Consider the following 18,293-nt stretch of genomic DNA (forward strand, 5'->3'; position numbering starts at 1 on the left):
CAATGGAAAATTCAGAAGTGAATGCTGTGATGACTCATAGCATGACAAGGCTGGCCATCTTCCAAGAGAGCTGAGGTCTTACAGAGCTGTTGTTCTGAGCCCCCCTCAGAGCTGGCCCTGTAGCTAGGCTCCTATATCCAGTTAAAACAGAGTAGGTACTCCCTCCACAGGAAGCAGTCTGGAGAGAGGCTTGGCTGAATTTACAAATGGATGCTGCCTAAAGGGGAAAAAAAAAAAAGAACCATTATTTTCCAAGTTCACTTCCTCACAGACTCAATTAGGATTCCTCTGGTTCCCAAAATGACACAAAAATAAGACCGAGGGGACCATCTGCATCTCTATTTTCGTGTCCAGGACCTTACTATCACAGGCAAAGGTGGCCATTCTTCCAGGTCTTTGGCTTCTTGGGATTTTGGTCCTGACAGTACTCTGGGAATGCTACTTGGTGGGCCAGGGTTTTTATCCTTTCAGGATACTCCCTCTAGGTTCCCCTTTTCTACACATATGGGATATTTTAGTTGCCAAAATACAGGAGAGACATAAGGCTTCCCTCGGGACACTCCAACACCTTGAACACAGCCAAGTCTCAGACCGCTTGGCTGGGACTGCTTTCACTGCGTTCCTCCACCAACTTTCAGGCCTGGCATCATTCTACTTCAGCTCTTTTGCTACCAGGTAAAACTGAATACACCATCCGAGTGCAAAATGGGGTCACAGAAAGGATCAGAACGTAGAGCCTCTACTCTGAGGAAAAGTTGAGAGAATTGGCCTTGCTCAGCGTGGAGAAGAGGAGGCCCTGATGAGACCTTTTCACCTGTCAGTACTCCAAGCTCACTTCTGTGAAGCACAGGGGCACATGTTTTCACAGGACTAGTTTCAATAGGACCAAGGGGAGTAGTTTTAAACTAAAAGAGGTCAATTCATACTGGCTGTAAGGAAGCAACTGTTTCTGGGGAGCGTGGTGAAACAGTGGCAGAGATTGCCCAGAAAGCCGCTAATCGCCCCATTCTTGGAAACACTTGAGGTCAGGGCTGCACTAGATGACCTACACAGGTCCCATCCAAGACCAAGCAGTCTAGGATCTTCCTTAAGTTCCATCTGAATAGCACCAAGAGTGGAGATGAATAGAAGAGGGGCTTATCTGATGCCTTGGAGTTTAGCTGGGAAGGAATCCCTGACAGGGCACAGCTGTTTCACCTGCAGCCACTTCCCACTTTACCTGCAGAAGTTCCAAGGCAGATGCTCGCCTCTCCTCATCCCTCTGCAGGCAGCAGTTCAGAAAGGCATGCAAGAGAGGGAAGCGAAGCCAGGGATTCCGCAGCTTGGGTGCACTTCTTGTGGCTATCAGGGGTCGAGCCTGAAGGAAAAGGAAACATGAGACTCAATCTCTTTCTTCCCTATCAGTAACTGCTCACCCAGGCCCCATGTTCTAAGCTCCAGCCTCCAGTGGCATAAAAGGTCACCAATTCAGTCTTATACTGTCCCTCTGCAGCTGATCTCAGCCACTGGACATGGTGGGAAGCTGCAGTGCCCTTCCTCATTCTGTTTACAGCTGTGCTTCCAAGGGACATTCCTGCTCCTGCAGCCAAAAGAAGCACAGCACCCATGTCGACTGCAGACACGGGATTCCAGCCACATTCACCTGACTGCACAACAGCAGTGCCAGGACAAGCTGAGCTCTTTCAACTGCTAGCTTCTTCAGGGATGATGAATCATGAGGGACTCCTCTTTAGCCAGGTACCACACCTTTGAAATATTTCTACCACAACAGAAAAAGGTCTATGGGAAGCTGAGCTTTTGTTTCCTCTGATGCAGCTGGCAAAGAGATACAAGGTCCTAAACTCACCCAGACCACCCAGGCACACGCCAGAACAATACACAGATGAGGCAGAAGCCTGAAACGGTTTTGTCCAGCAGAGACAGAGCTCAAAGAGAGTTCAAACTACACACGAGATACTTCCAGCATCGCTGAAGGACAAGATGAAATGTTTCTGAGCTGGCTATGTGCCACTTCTCCTTTGAGGTTCTCCCATTGATGGAAACAGAACTACAGCAGATGCTGATGTGCTGCAGGGACCTTTTTAGAAGTGGACCTTGGTGCAACTAGCTGAAGGTGGTGGGGATGGCATTTTGTCTCATGGGACGGTTTAGAAAGACACCCACTGTCTGAGGGTATTTGCACCTTACCATGAAAGGGGTTTTCTTAAAGTGAGGAGGTTCTCCTTCCAGCATCTCTATTCCCACAATGCCAAGTGACCAGATATCCACCTTGGCACCGTAGGGTTCCTTTCTCACAACTTCAGGGGCCATCCAGTAAACAGTTCCAACTACGGAGCTGCATTTACTCTGCTCAGTGGTGAGCTGAGCACAGAGGCCAAAATCAGCTGAGGAAAAAAACAAACTCTTTTAAAACAACCCTCAAGTAGGAAACCAAGGAAAAGAATTTCCCACTGAGAATGCAGTGTTGAACCTATTGGGAAAAGCAGCCGACCGTGCTCTCTTTCCTCAGGGCTGCAACCAAAGGAATAAGGCACTGTCTGCTCAACAAACCCCCTGTGCTTCACACAGTGGCTTTTATTTATTCACCTGAAGGTTTAGACTGTAACGCCCTCCCCTCTGCAAGGGACACACCCAAACCAAAAACACTCATAAACACTGTTTTCCTCTCACCGCTCTGCCCATTGCAGCCATGCTCTTAGCTTTCGGCAGGGCTCAGTGTACTCCCACATGAACCACTGTTGGGCAAGTGACAATCACTCCAAAGCAGCCCCACACTACGTCCCCAGAATGCTGAGCCTTAGGGAGAATACCAACCCAACTTCACAGATCCATCCAGTCCCAAAAGAATGTTGTCGCTTTTAATGTCTCTGTGTATCACGCGGTTGGAATGCAGGAAGGCCAGTCCCTGCAGGCACTGAGAGAGAATGAACAAGCAGGAGGGTAACAATTAGCAATCTGATTTCATCATGCAAGAAAAGAAACCGCTCTAAAATATTTTCCCATTTCTAGGTGTCCTAGTTCAGCTGGAGGGACCAGCTAACCCTGTGTGGTGGTGATCAAACCTGTGTATTCCACCCCCTCTATTCATTCCCCAAGGACAATGGGCCATTAGCAGCAGCTGCCCAGGGAGCCATTATCTCCGTCACACCCAGCCTGAGGGGGGCGGAGCTGCTAATGGGCCATCAACAGCTCAACACCCCCTGGCTCCCAGAGTTATCACCCATTGTGTGAGTCCCCGCCCAGGGGGAGGGACTGAGTGCTCCCTGAGGGTACATAAGGGGTGGGTAAGACCTCGGGACCTTCTCGTCGGATCCAGAGCAGCAGCAGGACCTCGACAGCAGGAGATCACCGCTCTCGCCCAGACCACAGCCCTCGCCTGCACCAACAGGTTTTTCTTTTCCTTTTGCTCTGGACTTGGGGGAGCCACAGGGGTCTCAGCAGAAGGGCAAACAAACCCCCTTGGGTTTGTGCCCCAGGACACTGGGTTATACTGCTGGGGTATTGTGAGTTGAAAGCAATTTCCCTTGTGTATCAGTGTTGTTATTGTAATATTATTATTAAATTTTAGCTCTGACTTATAATCTCTCTCGTGGTGAGTTCATTTCCCCTGCTGGTTCACCTTCAAACCAGCACACTAGGGAAATACTGAGCAATGGCAGGGCACGGTTCTGTCAAGAGGAAGAGCTCGCTACACCAGCACTAGGAGTGTTGAACTAGGACACTGGCAGTGTCTTTCTCAGGGAAGGCTCATCGCTTTTGAAAGAGAAACATCAATTGTTGCTATAGGCTGTCCCCTGCAAACCAGAATGACTGCTGCTGCAGGGGATGTGCCCTCTCCACCCAGAGGACAAATGAGGCTTTGCCAAAAACTGGCATGAAGTGGATGGCCTTGGGCAGGGGTCTGCATGATCAGCATTTGATTGCTTGCCTTGACAGCAACCTTGGAAGTAGCATATTAGTGAGTCTTCAGAAAGAAACACCACCTCGGGTGCAATGCTGTCCTTTGAAGATGAGGACTGGGAGAAATGAGTCTATTTTTCTATGTCATTACTTCAAAATTCTGCCACCAGCACCTTTGCTTTCACAGGCAAGGAATGCAGTACAGAGAGACTCCAGGCAAATGTTTAGAGAGGCAGAGTGCAGAGCAGTAAATAAATGTGAAAACCAGAGACAGAGTGTGCAACAACAGTGGATAAGGGTATCATAAAGTGATAAATATAGGACTTCATTCATGTCAAGACCATAACGAGACTTCTGTGTAGCTTGATGCTGTAAAGATTTAGCAACAATATCTATGAGCTTATCAATGCATTAAAAGTAGAAAAAGAATAGAACTAAAGTTAATAACTAAGCAGCCTTTTGAAGGAAAATAAACATAGTGCAAACCAAAGATTATCCAAAAATACCTAAATACAATGACCTAAATACAATGAAGAAGTAAACCCAACCAAGATAAGGAAGAAGCATTAAAGACATCAGGTAAGGCTTAACTAACGAGAATGTCTCCAGTTAAATTTCAAGTTAAGAATCACAGCAAAGAAGAACCCAACCCCCACGACCATGGAGAAGTAACAGGCAGAATCAGATGAAAGGATCTCAAAACAGAGAAAAAAGAAAATCATTTATTGGAACTGGTTAAAAATAAACCTCCTTTAACTGTATAAAAAACTAGCCTGTGAGCTCGAATGGGTGTCACAGATGGAACGGAGACTCCCAGTGCACCCAGCGCCGCACTGTTTACTCTATAGCTTTCACTACTTATAAAATTAAACTATCCTTTATACCAAATGATTGGCTATTTAGTTGGTCGTTTATAACAATAAGAACAGAGTATGGTAAGTGCAGGGACACTGGCAGGCAGTTCGCTTCAGAGCATCTTTCTCCCCTGTATCCCAAGAGTCATCCACGAACAAAACTGTGAACAGGAAATCCCTCCTGCTCCCAACACCTCTTTATAAGGACAATCCATTCCAAGCCATCAGAAGCACAAATGGGATCCCTTACCTCCCGAAAGACAGCTGCTGTCTGCCCTACAGCCAGTACTGTCTTGCTAATAACATCAGATAAAGAGCCTCCACCCATGTGCTCCATCACCAGCCAGAGCTCATCTCTGACAAGGTAGCTGGAAGAAGAAAACAACAGCGTGGAGAGAAATGTGCACACTTAAATTGCTTTATGGAAAAGACTACTCTGCTGAGTTTTGTTTCTAGGTCACTTGCACATGAAGATAGATTAAAAGGCAGAGACATTCTGCCTAGGCTGTACACAGGACTTGCAATCTGTGCAGTCTAAGTGAGAAAGGCAGAGCCATAAAGAGGTAGATGGCAAAGGTGACAAGCAAGGGAAAAAAGCAGTTTAGTAACAGCAATGATAAATCTGGAACTGGGACACATCCCCTCAGCTGGTTTACCCTTTTAACACAAGAATTCCACCAGTCACGCCAGCAGCAAGGAGACACAGTTTTCACAACTTTTATCCAGGGGAGGAGGGTGTGCAGGACTTGGGACAGAATTAGGTCAAGCCTTTGGAAAACCTTGTGTAAGGTACACTCCCAAACAGGAAAACCCATTGAAAGGCTGGCAAATCAGGTGTGTCTGAACCTGGTCTTTTGGCAATGGAAAATTGTAGGACCAGCCCAAAGAAAAACATTTCTGGGATGGTTTATCAGCACTTAGCATAAGGCACTCAAATAAAATCAAAGCACAAAACAACGTGGAGGGAGAGAACATACAGGTTGTTGATTTAGTGAGAGATCCAGGTTTTTGAAAACAGTATCCAAACTGTGTATGCCAAGAAAAATGCAATCTCCTCCCATACATGGTACACAAGTACATTAAAAATAATAATAAGATCCATTTTTTTACCAGTGAGTAAAGGGATTTTTAGCCTTTGCCTTGCAAGTATGTAAGTGAACATTCACATTATAACACCAGAATTACTTACCTGTCTAAATAAGTAACAATATTGGGGTGCTTCTTATCCCTCATGACCAGGATTTCTTTCAGCAGTTCCTTGTTACTCTGTCCTTGGAGATTGATCAGCTTTACGGCCACCTAAAATGATGTTGAATACCATGAACTGAGGAGTCTCCCGCCTGCGACCACAACAAGAGTGGAGTGCACAATTTTGGAATGACACAGCCAAGCTGTGCCCAACGGTCTTGTGGTTCGACATCAGCACAATTTGTAACTGACATTTCTATGGCCCCTTCCTCAGCTCGCTCAGGTGCCACTTACAGGACCCAAGGCCATGGATGTTTTGCCTTGTTGACTTGGCTCAAATGGGCTGGAAACTGGCAACCACAAAGCTCTAACAACACTCTGCACCCACGTGCTTCTCAAAAGGCCTTAGTCTACCACCACAGTTATCATTTACACGTTTTGCAAACACAGAACAATTTTGCTCCTGTGAAAATATATCAAAACAGCTGGTAATCCTTTAGCATTTCTAGGGGACTTGATCAGTATTTCATAAACTACTGCTATTCTTGATTGCACAACAAAGCCAACAGAACCATATGTTACAGATCATTTCCATACGTCTGAAAAAGTTTACTCCAAGGTTACTCCAACAAAAATACAATCCTAGCACTTCCTAAGTTCTTCAGTTTGGACTTTGCAACTCTAAAGAAAATCTTTAACACAGTTTAGCTTTGCAATTGGCTATGCCCCAGGTTATAAGCAGGGCTTAGGGCTTTTAGACACCTTGTAGACCTCTCTCTAAGCACAGTTCCCAAGCACAGCACTGCAGGTGGATAAGGAACTACCACAAAGATTCCGATCTGTTTGCTGACAGCCAGATATGAGAATTCAGGAATATGAAGCTGGAAACTGAAAGAGCAGAGGGACTCTCTAAGACACTGCCGTGTCTGCTTATTACAAACAGCATCTCTGTAATGGGCTGTCATGGACACTGGACCAAAACACAGCTGTATTGCTCAGGAGAGATCTTTGCTCTCGGTAAACGTCTTCTCATAGATGAGTGTGTATGTCAGCCAGCTTCACCAGGACTGAAGCACAAACCTTCATTGCAAACATGATCTCTCCTTCATAATCTTTTGCATTAGATTTTCAAGATGAAACACAGGGTGGAGAAGAGAGTTAAGTCTTATCTGTGTGTGAACCTTGGGTTAAGAGAAGTTGAGCCTGAATGACAGCAGTCACCATCAGCTAGTCAACTAAACCCATGCTAGCGTGTCCTTCTCTGAAAGATAACACTGCTCTCCTTGCTTTCTTTCAGTAGTTAAGAAAGACAAAATTTGCCCAAAATGCCTTTTGCAAGCTGCCTCTAGCCTGGGCTTCTGAGGAACAGCCTTTGCAGCAAACACCAGCGACCCAAAGGTCCAACCACAGCTCACACCAGAGGGCAAAGCTCTCAGGAGTTGCAAACTTGTTGACTTGTTGGCACTTACCGCTCCTCCTGTGACAGCACTGAATGCTTTATAAATGGTTCCGAAACCCCTAGAAACAGAAGAGCAGTGAAGAAAAGAGAAGCTGATTAGTGCCTAGGAGTGAAAGCCAGCCCAGACTGCCTGGACTGTTTCTAATAAACAACCTGGCTTCATCTACTCTTCAGCAGCCCAGCAGCCCTTTGCTATGCTAAGTGTCCAAGAGAGGTCCAACAGGAAGAAAAAGAGCCGGTCCAAATTTCAAATAGACACGTGAGATTATGGGGAGCAGTTCTTTCCCGTTTTCTTTTTGTGCCTGTGCTCACGTGTGTTTTTCCCAGGCAGTGGAGCATATAGTTCTGGTGGGCCTTCTCACACCTCTTTTCTGAATCTCTCTGCCAAAACCAGGCAGCACCATGCAGTGATTCTGAGAAGTTCGAACACTGGTGATGGCCCTTTCAGGAAAGGATCTGGACAAAGCTTTCTCCAGCATGCAAGGAAAGCAGTCTCCAGCCATCCTGCTAGGTCACAGCTAGAGGAGTTTAAGGGGTCGATTGTTTCACACACAAAAGGGAAAACTGCTGAAAACACAGGATGCTTAGACAGCTTTTTGATGTGTCAAGACCCATTGGCAGGTACTTCTGTTAGATGCACCAGACAGGGGAAAGACGCTACTTTTGAGGTATCTTTTGTTATTGCCTCCTGACATACAGGAAGGAAAGTTGGGTTGAAAAAGAGTCTTGGGGGATTATTTTCAATCAACTCCTAAAGCCATCCAACAGGTGATGCATTTTTCTCTCAAGTGCACTAGCACTCTGTTCCTGAAGTTCTGAGTTTTCACCGCACAGGCTAGGAAAGACAGCTCCTTCTTTCATCTCTCATTTCACTTTCTAAACTTGGTGGTAATAATCCTGACTACTGCATATTGTTCTCAGCAGAAGATTGGAAAACATGTTACTGAGAACTGTCATCCGACAGCCACCAGAGGGAAAGTTGCTATTTTAGGCAGTAAAACTTTTTCTATTTCCATTAGCCTGGTTGCCTCCTCGTGAGCCATGCAAAAAGCATTTCTCCTAAAAAAATAAGCAAACAGCTGCCACACACTTGAGGGCCAGGAAATCTTCCAAATCCTGCTCCCTGCTGCAGGTAAGACATTGCCTGCATCTAGATGTCTTTGACCATGTCTTCGGGACACACTCATAAATCCTGATCAGCTCTAAGAGACGGGAGACTCTGAGCCCAGTGTCTGAGCGTGCTTAGAGCTTGCCTGACTTCACACTTGATATGGCATCAGCAAAATACCTGGCTCATGGTTTTCTAGAAGTAAGTGTGTTTGCACTCACCCTTCTCCAATTTTTTCCCATCCAATGTATTTCTTCACCGGATTTCCCACATTTACAGTGCTCCCTGAAAGACACAAAAGGCAACACATTGACTTCAAAACAGAGATCCCACCTTCCAGCACATCCAACATGCAGCCCCTCCGGTTGGGGCTCTGAGCACTTTGTGGTCAGTTGGGTAACAACTACAACAACTATAACAACAACAACACAGGCAGCTTTGTAGCACAGATGGCCTGCACAAAGTCTGATTGTTTGCACCCTAAAGTTCCTTGACAGGAAAGTAAGTGCATGGGGAAACAGCTAAGGAAGGCTCCAGCCTCTGCAGTCATACCAGCCCTCAATGGCAGGGCAGGTATGACAAAAGGGTTTCTAAAGCCCAAGAAGGAGCATTGACAACCACTGTGAAGAAGCCACAGCCAAGCTGAGCCCCATTGTGAACTGTTGCCCCATTCAAGACAGAACGTTATTGCCTTTGAGAATGGACACATGAAGCAGTAGATCAATCTGCTTTTTGGTCCAACACTTGACGATAGGCACAGATTAAACAGAGTCGTAAACTCTTTTCCTAAAGTATGATATGCTCAGGGCTTGAAGCCAGTGCTTAGTGTGGCAAGAGCATGAACAGGCTGGGAATCAGCCGTAACAAAGTGCCCTGTGTCTACGGACTATCCAGTGGGGTGGGCTGGAGGCTTGCTCATGAGAATGGCCTGCAGGGCACTTTTACCTGATGATGCCACATAGATATACCCCTTTAATACATCTTTATAAGCATAAAAGAAAGAAATGGAATAGGGAATGATATAAAAGTATCCTTTCTTGCTTTTGGGGCACACTGAAAACACCTTTCCCTTCCTCTCTTATTCATGCTGTCACCTGATATTCTTTCAAAGGGGTTCTTGCTGACAAAACTGTAGAATTCTTGCAAAAACAAACTGTAGATGTAATGGCAGTAGTAATACCAGCCCAAAATTACACCAATAAGAAACCAATTCCAAAACCAATTGATTTCAGTGAAGTATTTTGGCTCTTATGACTGGTGAGACGTCAGGAGTCTAGAGAGAAACTAGGAAGCCAAATATTCTGCTCCATTAGGCCACTAGCACACAGGAATTCTCTAGGTCATTTGCTAGGTCACAGCCTTTTGCTCATCTGGCAACAATCCCTGCTTTTTGCCTTTAGTGTAGAAGGAAGCTCAGGCAAGGCATCTCAGGGCGAGCTGCCCTCAGAGGCAGGAGAAACACCCCAAGTGCTTTCTCGCTGCCTCACAGCACAGCAACAGGTTCTGTAGGCAGGTGTAAATGCCTCTGGGACACTAAACGGAGAAGGAACACGTGGCACAGCTCATGCTGAGACATGCACACAGTACACTGCTCTAGCAGACCAGAAACACACAAGACATAGCAGCTTCAGGGACTCCTCCTCACTTATCTCTTCAAGCTGCTCTGCGTCCAGGTGCAAGATGGATGAACGGCTTGGGCTTGACTTCTCAGGCTGGAGAGCAAAGGCTTCTTTAAAGGGTGCTGCTGCATCAAGAGGTGTGATGGAAGGTTCACCTCTGTATATCTGGGACAAAAAATTGGTTTATGTCAGAAAAGTATCAGGCAGAGATGCCCCAGGAATCACATTTCAAATGCAAGCCCTTATGAAGATGCCACATCCAGCGCTCTTAAAACTGCTCCCTTTATTTTTTATGTCCTCTTCTAAAAGTGAACACGCAAAAACAAAAGCCTAGTCTTCCACTAGCTCATGGCCAGTTTCATGTTACATGTTCAGATTTTCTGAGATATGATTGCAAGAATGACTGCTCCACTTCTTTCCAACAATTCCCTTCCCACTCTAAAGACTGCACACACACTTGTAGCTCCTTATTCTAATGTTCTACCACCTCCCATCAACTCTTCTATTTCTGCAATATCTTAGATAAGTCTTCAGCCTCCGACACTTCTTCCTTGAAAGTGCCTGTGCCTCACTCAGACCTTGCTCAGCTTTGGGACCAATCATCAGTTCGGACTTGCCCGCTATAGTCCTTCCCTCCTCAGTACCAAGATCTACCTTGCAGGCCCTTGCTACTGCCCTTCCCTCTATCACTGCACCACTCAGTCTTACCTGGCCATTCTCATCCTGCCTTCTTGCCTCCTGCCTCACCTCCTCAAGCTGCTACCAGGTTTGGAGTACCCCTCCCTGAATCTGGCATAGCCTCTCAAACAGCACATTCTTCTCATACTCCTTTTCCTGCAGGACCTGCACAGGAAGGTAGAGGAGATGGCTTTAAACTTCCCATACAACACTTGTGTCAGGTTGCGTGCTCAGATCTCAACTCTTCCACCCCAATCAAACAGAGCAAAGCAGTGAGAGACTACAGCCCTGTTACTGTCAGCCATATCAGAGACTAAGAGGAAAGGCAAAGAACTGCTTTAAATTTCACCCCATCATGAGAACAAAAATCACAATGGATATTGCCCTCTTGCCTTCTGCCTCACCTCCTCGAGCTGCTGCCAGGTTGGAGTACCCCTCCCTGAATCTGGCACAGCCTCTCAAACAGCACATTCTTCTCATGCTCCTTTTCCTGCAGGACCTGCACAGGAAGGTAGAGGAGATGGCTTTAAACTTCCCATACAACACCTGTGTCAGGTTGCGTGCTCAGATCTCAACTCTTCCACCCCCAATCAAACAGAGCAAAGCAGTGAGAGACTACAGCCTTGTTACTGTCAGCCATATCAGAGACTATGGGGAAAGGCAAAGAACAGCTTTAAATTTCACCCCATCATGAGAACAAGAATCACAATGGATATGGACCACTTGATCTAAAATCTATCTCGGTCACCATGTTCACCGGAAAAAACATCTCAAAAAACTAGGGTAGTAGTAACAGGCCAGCAGAAATCCACTGGGATGACTGCTGGCAAGTGGACCAGCCCTGCTGTCCAGGGTGGCAGCTGAGATTCAGTGGACCAGTAAGTCTCCTTCAGACCAGCTGTGATGAAGACCACAAGAGGATGGCCATCAGAGGGAGTGCCCCCATCATCCTGCTGCGGAAGGACAGAGACCACTGTTGCATGACTGCAGTGCCTACCGCTGTTCCCTCACCTGGTTTTGCAGAGCCTCCCCGAGCTGAAGCACAAGATTGTACTCCTCTTGAATTCTATTTCTTCCTTGTGCCTCTTCTCCACTTCCCTGGTCTTACTCTGAGCTTCCTGCAGCTCTGCTTCCAGCTGTTCCTTGATGTTCTAAAAACACAAATGGATGCAAAGTGACTGGGACCTGCCGTTACGCTCAGGTTTTTCCTCTTTCAATCTCCAACTCCTGTTCTTTCAGACACTTTGTTCTGTGTCTCTCCCCAGCGCTGCTTCCATCCTAACCCTTCCTTCCTGGTGCTCATCTCTGGACCTGAAGGGCTCTGTGCTTTCAGGGCCTGCTACGGTCCTTCCCTCCTCAGTACCAAGACCTACCTTGCCGGCCCTTGCCACTGCTTTCCTTCTGTCTGGGGGCTACTCAGGCTTACCTGGCCATTCTCTTGCTCCTCTTTCATCTCCTGCCTCAGCTGCTCAAGCTACTGCTGGGTTTGGAGCAGCCTCTCAAAGAGCGCAGTCTTCTCACAGTCCTTTTCCTGCAGGACCTGCACAGGAAGGTAGAGGAGACATCTTTAAACTTCCTGTAGAACACTTGTGGTTTAAGACTGAAAACTGACAGTCTCGCACATTCCCAAGGCACTGTGCTTCTGCTCTCCTGGGTTGCCTTCTGCCCATGGGGAGGCTCAGTTTCCTAAGTGAGACCAGCAGTATATATATGGTCCAGCCCTGACTGAAACTCCAACAAACTCTTAGGTTGCTAACAGGAAATGGGTAGCAGTTCTCAAGCGCCTGGCCTTGCTGCCCAGGCTATCCCTCCTCTTCTGCAAGAAGATACAGTTGTGGGATTCGTTTTCTCTTCAGGCCTGCAACACCACCTGTGCCTTCCTTACATCTCCCCTCTGGTAGCGACTCCCTGTTCCTCAAGGCACAAGCTCTCGTGGTTGCTCAAGAATCACTTGTTTACAAAGACACATCTAAGAGAAAATTTTACCCAGAAGGATGGTGTCCAGTGAAGGACTAAGAAAAGGATCCCAGAAGAGTCAAAAGCAAATTCTCCTTTCACTGTCTCTTTCTTGCTTGGTTCTGCTTCCTACCTTGTCTTGTTCAGCTCGCATGGTGGTGACTTCCTGCTTCATCTCAAGCAGAGCTCTCTGGTGCTCTCTTTCTCTCCTTGCCTTGCAGGTCTTCTGAGGCTCCTGAGTGTCCAAGCCTTCCAGCTTTCTTGTCTGATGGGGGAGGAACACACTTCCACATGAAGGCCCAGCCAAGCTCCTCAAATGAAGAAAGGGAAGCTTCATCCCTCCCACAACCCCCCACCTGAACAGTCCCCAGTAGTGTCTTTGTGCCCTCTAGGAATCATGTTCAAACAAGGAACTGAAAAGCAGGGGGAAGAAATGGAGATGTCCCCTTTCCCTCTTTCCTAGCTGTCTGTTTCCTGGCACCACTATCCTCAGGATTTCTCCCTGTTCTCAGGGACTCTGCTGTCAAAGTTCACCAGCCTTTTCATCCATGTAGAGCTGCAGATGGACTGCAGGGCACTAAGGAGGCCAGCACCCTGATGCCCTAGTCTCAAGAGAGGCCATTAGCTGAAGTACCAGGAATTAGTAGCCTGTTCCATATGCTTCAAGAGCAGAGGTAAGGTCATCTCTATCCACCATAGAAGGACAGAAAGAAAGGAAGGCAGTTCCTGTGACTATGGTTGGCCATAAAGCTTGCTTGAAAAATTCAGATGCATATTGTTTCTTACCACCTTTTGCAAGAGCTTTCTTTTTACCTCTTCACAAGCGTATTCCAAAATCCTGTGTGTAATGTGGCTCAGCTCTTCTATCGACTGCAGCTCTTGATCCAAATCTGCCAGTTCCTGCTTCTTATAGGATCTCCATTCTTCCACTTGATTTTCAAGGCCCTTCACATTCTCTGCAAACATGACAAAGGGTGACATTCAAAGTCTACTCAAGGAGTGGACTTTACTGACCTTATTCTAGGAGGGACCTGCCCCCAGCTCCTTCACTGCTCAGAGGCCCAGCAGACACAGGTGGTTTTGTAGCATCTTCTCTGGGCAGGAGCATCAGAAGAAACAAAGTACATGAGGGTCTCACCTTTCATCACCTCCTTGACCTGCATGATTGTGTGAACTTGGCCTTTCAGGTGACTCCTGACCATCTCCAGCTGAGAGACGTGCTGCTGAGCCTCAGACAGGCTGCATTCCATGCTCTCCTTCTCTGACCTACAAATTATGAAGATGAACAGAAATCACTTTCTTGCTCTGGACAGCCACATGGGAGTCTTTCCAGGAAGATGTGGTTCAAGACCCCTACACCTGAGTATGTGTCCTAGTTCAGCAGGAGGGACCAGCTAACCCTGTGTGGGGGTGATCAAAGCTGTGTATTCTACCCCCTCTATTCATTCCCCAAGGACAATGGGCCATTAGCAGCAGCTGCCCAGGGAGCCATTATCACCTTCACACCCAGCCTGAGGGGGGCGGAGCTGCTAATGGGCCATCAACAGTTCAACACCCCCTGGCTCCCAGAGTTAATCACCCATTGTGTGAGTCCCCACCCAGGGGGAGGGACTGGGTGCTCCCTGAGGGTACATAAGTGGTGGGTAAGAAGACCTCGGGAACTTCTCGTCGGATCCAGAGCAGCAGCAGGACCTTGACAGGAGGAGATCACCGCTCTCGCCCAGACCACAGCCCTTGCCTGCACCAACAGGTTTTTCTTTTCCTTTTGCTCTGGACTTGGGGGAACCACAGGGGTCTCAGCACAAGGGCAAACAAACCCCCTTGGGTTTGTGCCCCAGGACACTGGGTTATACTGCTGGGGTTTTGTGAGATGAAAGCAATTTCCCTTGTGTGTCAGTGTTGTTATTGTAATATTATTATTAAACTTTAGCTCTGACTTATAATCTCTCTCGTGGTGAGTTCATTTCCCCTGCTGGTTCACCTTTAAACTAGCACAGTATGGAAATGGAGTCCATGGAAACTCAGAGACAGCAAGCGTATTTAAAATAACAAAGCAGACCCCTGTGAGGGAGCGCCCAGGCTTTTGTTATGACCTTGCCTAGCACAGCAGATAAAGCTCAGCCCACTTTGATCTCAACAGCCAAATCTTAAACTGCTGTTGTCTGACCAACCACACACATGTAGTGTGCCCAAACAGTCTGTGCCCAGGAGCAAAAGCACAGCTTCTGCTCACAGCCCTGATCTCATCAGCACCTTCAAGGCACTCTGCAGGGGCAGCGAACAGACTATTTTCCTGTCTGATTCGGGACATTTTAATGCTGTTAACAGTGTACATGGAGGTACCTAATTTTCCAGACACTTCTATTTAAAAGGGACTAAAGGGATATATCCGATGATACAGTAAAATCTCAGGCTTGTAGCAGCATTTGTTAGAAATCTGAAGTAGATTTTCTCTGGACAACAACTATGTGGGATGAGAGACAGGTATCCTGAAGTTTAAATTCCTGGAAGGTAACAGAAGAACTTGCTACCTTTATTTATAGCTTACTAAGCATTATTTAAATAGGAAGCAGGACCATCCAAAGGGACTTGACAGGTTAGAGAGCTCAGTGGACAGGAATGGTGAGCAAGAATGCCCAGAGATTGTGTAGAAGTCAAAAGACATTTCCCTGCTGCTGCTGCTGCTGTTGCTGCTGTAAGCAACTCTAGGTCCTGAACATGCTTCACATGAGTTAGCCCAGAAGGCCCTCGATTTTCAGCTTGACCCTCTCACTTCACCCTAAAATGGCAGTGACCTGCTCACAACACTTGTGTCTCAGGGCCTTGAATTCTGAAGATCTCATGTCAAACTACTTGGCAAGGAAAGACTGATGTTCAGAAGCACAGAAGAAGAAACCAAAACCAGAGAAAAACTTGAGGTTTCAGCGAACATCTGCATAGTTTCCCTGCTACTCTGTTCAGAGCCAGGTTGGCTTCCTTGGGACTTGGCACCAGAAAGCGCAAGGGGTCACAAACCGAAGCTCATCTTTCTTCTCCTTCAGCAGATCCCTCAGGAGCTTCAATTCCTCCCCTCTCTCTTCCACCATGGCCAAATCCCTCTCTAATAAAGAGGGGTTTCTCTCAACAGTAGACAGCTCTGTCGCTCTACGAGCAGGGGACAGACAAACAAGTCTTTAATAGCAAAGAAGTCTCATTTCCAAAACCAAGGTGACACATCATGTCCCACCTATGGCAGTCCAAGGGACTTTCAACAGCCTTCTAGTCCTAATTCAGAGTGCTGGAATTCCCTGACTAGAGCTGCATCACTCTTTGTCCTTGATGCAGGTAAAACACTCCTCACTGAGAAAGGAAAACAAGGTTCCAGAAATCCTAGACCTTTCCAGAAAGCTCAGGTATTCTCAACAGCTTCTTGCCTGCTAACTCTTCTCTCTTTTTTAATACATTGGTTACTTCCCAAAGGTGTTCTTTGGCTAAGACACATTTTCTTAGTCCAGATTTTTATTCCCACAATTACTCTTGCCTTCAGTGGGGAAACAATGAAAGAGCCTGCAAGCTCATTCATATATGGTGTATGAATTTCCAGTTCAATAATCATACAATCACAGGATGATTCAGGCTGGCAGGGACCCCAGGAAGCCTCTGGCCCAATCTTCAGTTCGAAGCAGTTGGGGTCGGCTAAGGGATCCGGGCAGGTTGCTATGCAGTTGTGACTTCCAAATTTCCAGAGGTGGAATCTGCAGAGGCTCTCTCAGTCGCTTGTTCTGCTGCCTGATTGCCTTTGTGGTTCAATTCTTTGCTCTCTCCTGAAACTATGTGTGAACCTCTCTTCTTGCAGCCTATGCCTTTCACCAGCTACTCTGGTCTGGTTTGGAAGGATTTTTTTCAAGGTTCATAAAGCAAGTACAAGGAGGCAGCTATCAGGGGGCAGCCACACCTGCCCACGTGCTTGCTTCTCCCATCTATGCTCCAATGACAAGCATGCAAAATCCCTTCTTTGACACTGGACCTCCTAAAGCCCATCAATGCCCTGTCCTGCCCAGAGAAAATGAGAAAGTGTAACACTCACAGGAGCTCCTGGACACTGAGCGCTCCATCCATCCTCTCTTCCCACTCCACCTTTTCTGCCTGGGCTGAAGAGTCCTCATTGGCAGAAAGCTCTTCTGTCAGGGCCTTCAAAATGACTCTTGAGTTGGTGTGTGTGTGCCACAAGAGAAGCAGGGAGCGTTTCCTTTTTCTGATCTGCACTGCACCAAAGACAGTGCCAACCAAAGCTGCCACTTACTGCTTCGGGATGTGGAGTGACAACAGGTGGAAGTTCCTGGGCACCTGCTTCCTCCTTAGCCTCATCCTCAGGAACAGAGGGAGCCACAGGAGGTTCTGATGCTGGTGTTGTGCTCTGTGGACAGATTGCAGCATGAGGGACAGGGAATAACCTGTCATTTAGAACCTGAATTTTACTGATTGCTATACCCAGCTGGACTGAGAAGAAATCATGAACTTTGACAGAGGATTCTAAGACACTCCAACTACATTAAAATGGGCTAAGTAGAGCCATTAGATAGCAATGGATATTACTCTGAATTAGATATTCCACCCTAGCTGGAATCAGCCAGCAACCTTCTGTCTGCAAACTTGACTTTTGTCCATTCAAAAGCTCTTAAGTGGAACATTAGGGAAGAGGCAGTGATCCCTTTGCTATTGCTGATGCAGACACTGAGATGGAGTTTCTTTCAGCCTACCAGGCTGGCACTCTAGCGCAACAGGCCAAGCTCACAGCTTGCTCCACAATTCCCAAACACCAGGAATGTCAAAGGAGGCTTTCCCACTCACCGTAGGATGGGCTTCTCTCCATCCACATGTGAGGTGTCCTGTAACAGGAAAGGGAAAAGGAACAAAATGCTGTTAGAAAACTCTCTGTGCTGGGGAATCCCACAGAAGAGGTCAAACCAAAGAGAGGACAGTTTCTATTCGACACATTCCTCCAGGGATGTCCACACAGTTCTTCAGCACAGAAGCAAAAGAACAGGTTGTGCCTAGGTTTGCCCATCTGTTGTAGTTTGGGATTATTATGTAAATTCTCTCCCCTGCCACTTAACTGCCCAGGCCAGCGGTTAACAAAAGAAGCAGTTAACTGTTGATCGCTGGGGTGGGGGCAGGTTTGTCTCTTTTGGGGTTTTTCTGGATATTCTCCCCAGTCCTGGCTCGGCGGAACGGGGGAGTGGGGGCTCCAAGGAGGCAGCTGCCCTGCTGGTTACTGCTGGGGTTTTCCTGGCTGTCTTGCCGCTGCCTACTTCGGACTACTTTTCGTGCCGCGCTGCTGCTGCTGCCTGCCTTGGATTTGCTGCTGGTTGCTCGTACCTTTCTGCTTCTTGGACGGGGAACACAGGGGGAAGAGACTGAGTCCATCTGAAAGCTCACTGCTCGTCTGTCTCGCTGGAGAGGGACTGAAACTCACTCTGCAGCCAGCCGGGCTGTGATATGAACACTTGAGTATAACCTTTCCTCCCGGAGAAAAAACCTGCTGGGTTTTG

The 18,293-nt window shown here is 47.2% G+C and overlaps 2 protein-coding genes across 2 annotated transcripts in view; both read right to left on the reverse strand.

The window, feature by feature from the left end:
- On the reverse strand, nucleotides 1-12,259 carry LOC139669547 (serine/threonine-protein kinase PAK 3-like). Its single transcript, XM_071550047.1, has 12 exons — nucleotides 12,233-12,259; nucleotides 11,861-11,957; nucleotides 11,211-11,251; nucleotides 10,155-10,293; nucleotides 8,731-8,794; nucleotides 7,412-7,460; nucleotides 5,944-6,053; nucleotides 5,005-5,122; nucleotides 2,815-2,914; nucleotides 2,188-2,384; nucleotides 1,220-1,357; nucleotides 1-217 (listed from the first exon to the last, which is right to left on the reverse strand). Exons 1-12 carry the CDS (start codon nucleotides 12,257-12,259, stop codon nucleotides 35-37), a joined length of 1,263 nt encoding a protein of 420 aa, XP_071406148.1. The 3' UTR covers nucleotides 1-34.
- The window catches only part of LOC139669981 (centrosome-associated protein CEP250-like), a 17,412-nt gene continuing 11,351 nt past the window's right edge, over nucleotides 12,233-18,293 (reverse strand). The window contains exons 2-5 of the mRNA XM_071551005.1: nucleotides 13,901-14,028; nucleotides 13,576-13,718; nucleotides 12,896-13,027; nucleotides 12,233-12,346 (exon numbers count right to left, since the gene is read on the reverse strand). Of these exons, the coding sequence (XP_071407106.1) occupies nucleotides 12,281-12,346; nucleotides 12,896-13,027; nucleotides 13,576-13,718; nucleotides 13,901-14,012 (453 nt within the window). The 5' untranslated portion in view covers nucleotides 14,013-14,028 and the 3' untranslated portion in view covers nucleotides 12,233-12,280. The remainder of the gene's footprint in view (nucleotides 12,347-12,895; nucleotides 13,028-13,575; nucleotides 13,719-13,900; nucleotides 14,029-18,293) is intronic.

The sequence above is a fragment of the Pithys albifrons genome, chromosome 3 (genome assembly GCF_047495875.1).
Source record: "Pithys albifrons albifrons isolate INPA30051 chromosome 3, PitAlb_v1, whole genome shotgun sequence".
NCBI lineage: Eukaryota > Metazoa > Chordata > Aves > Passeriformes > Thamnophilidae > Pithys > Pithys albifrons.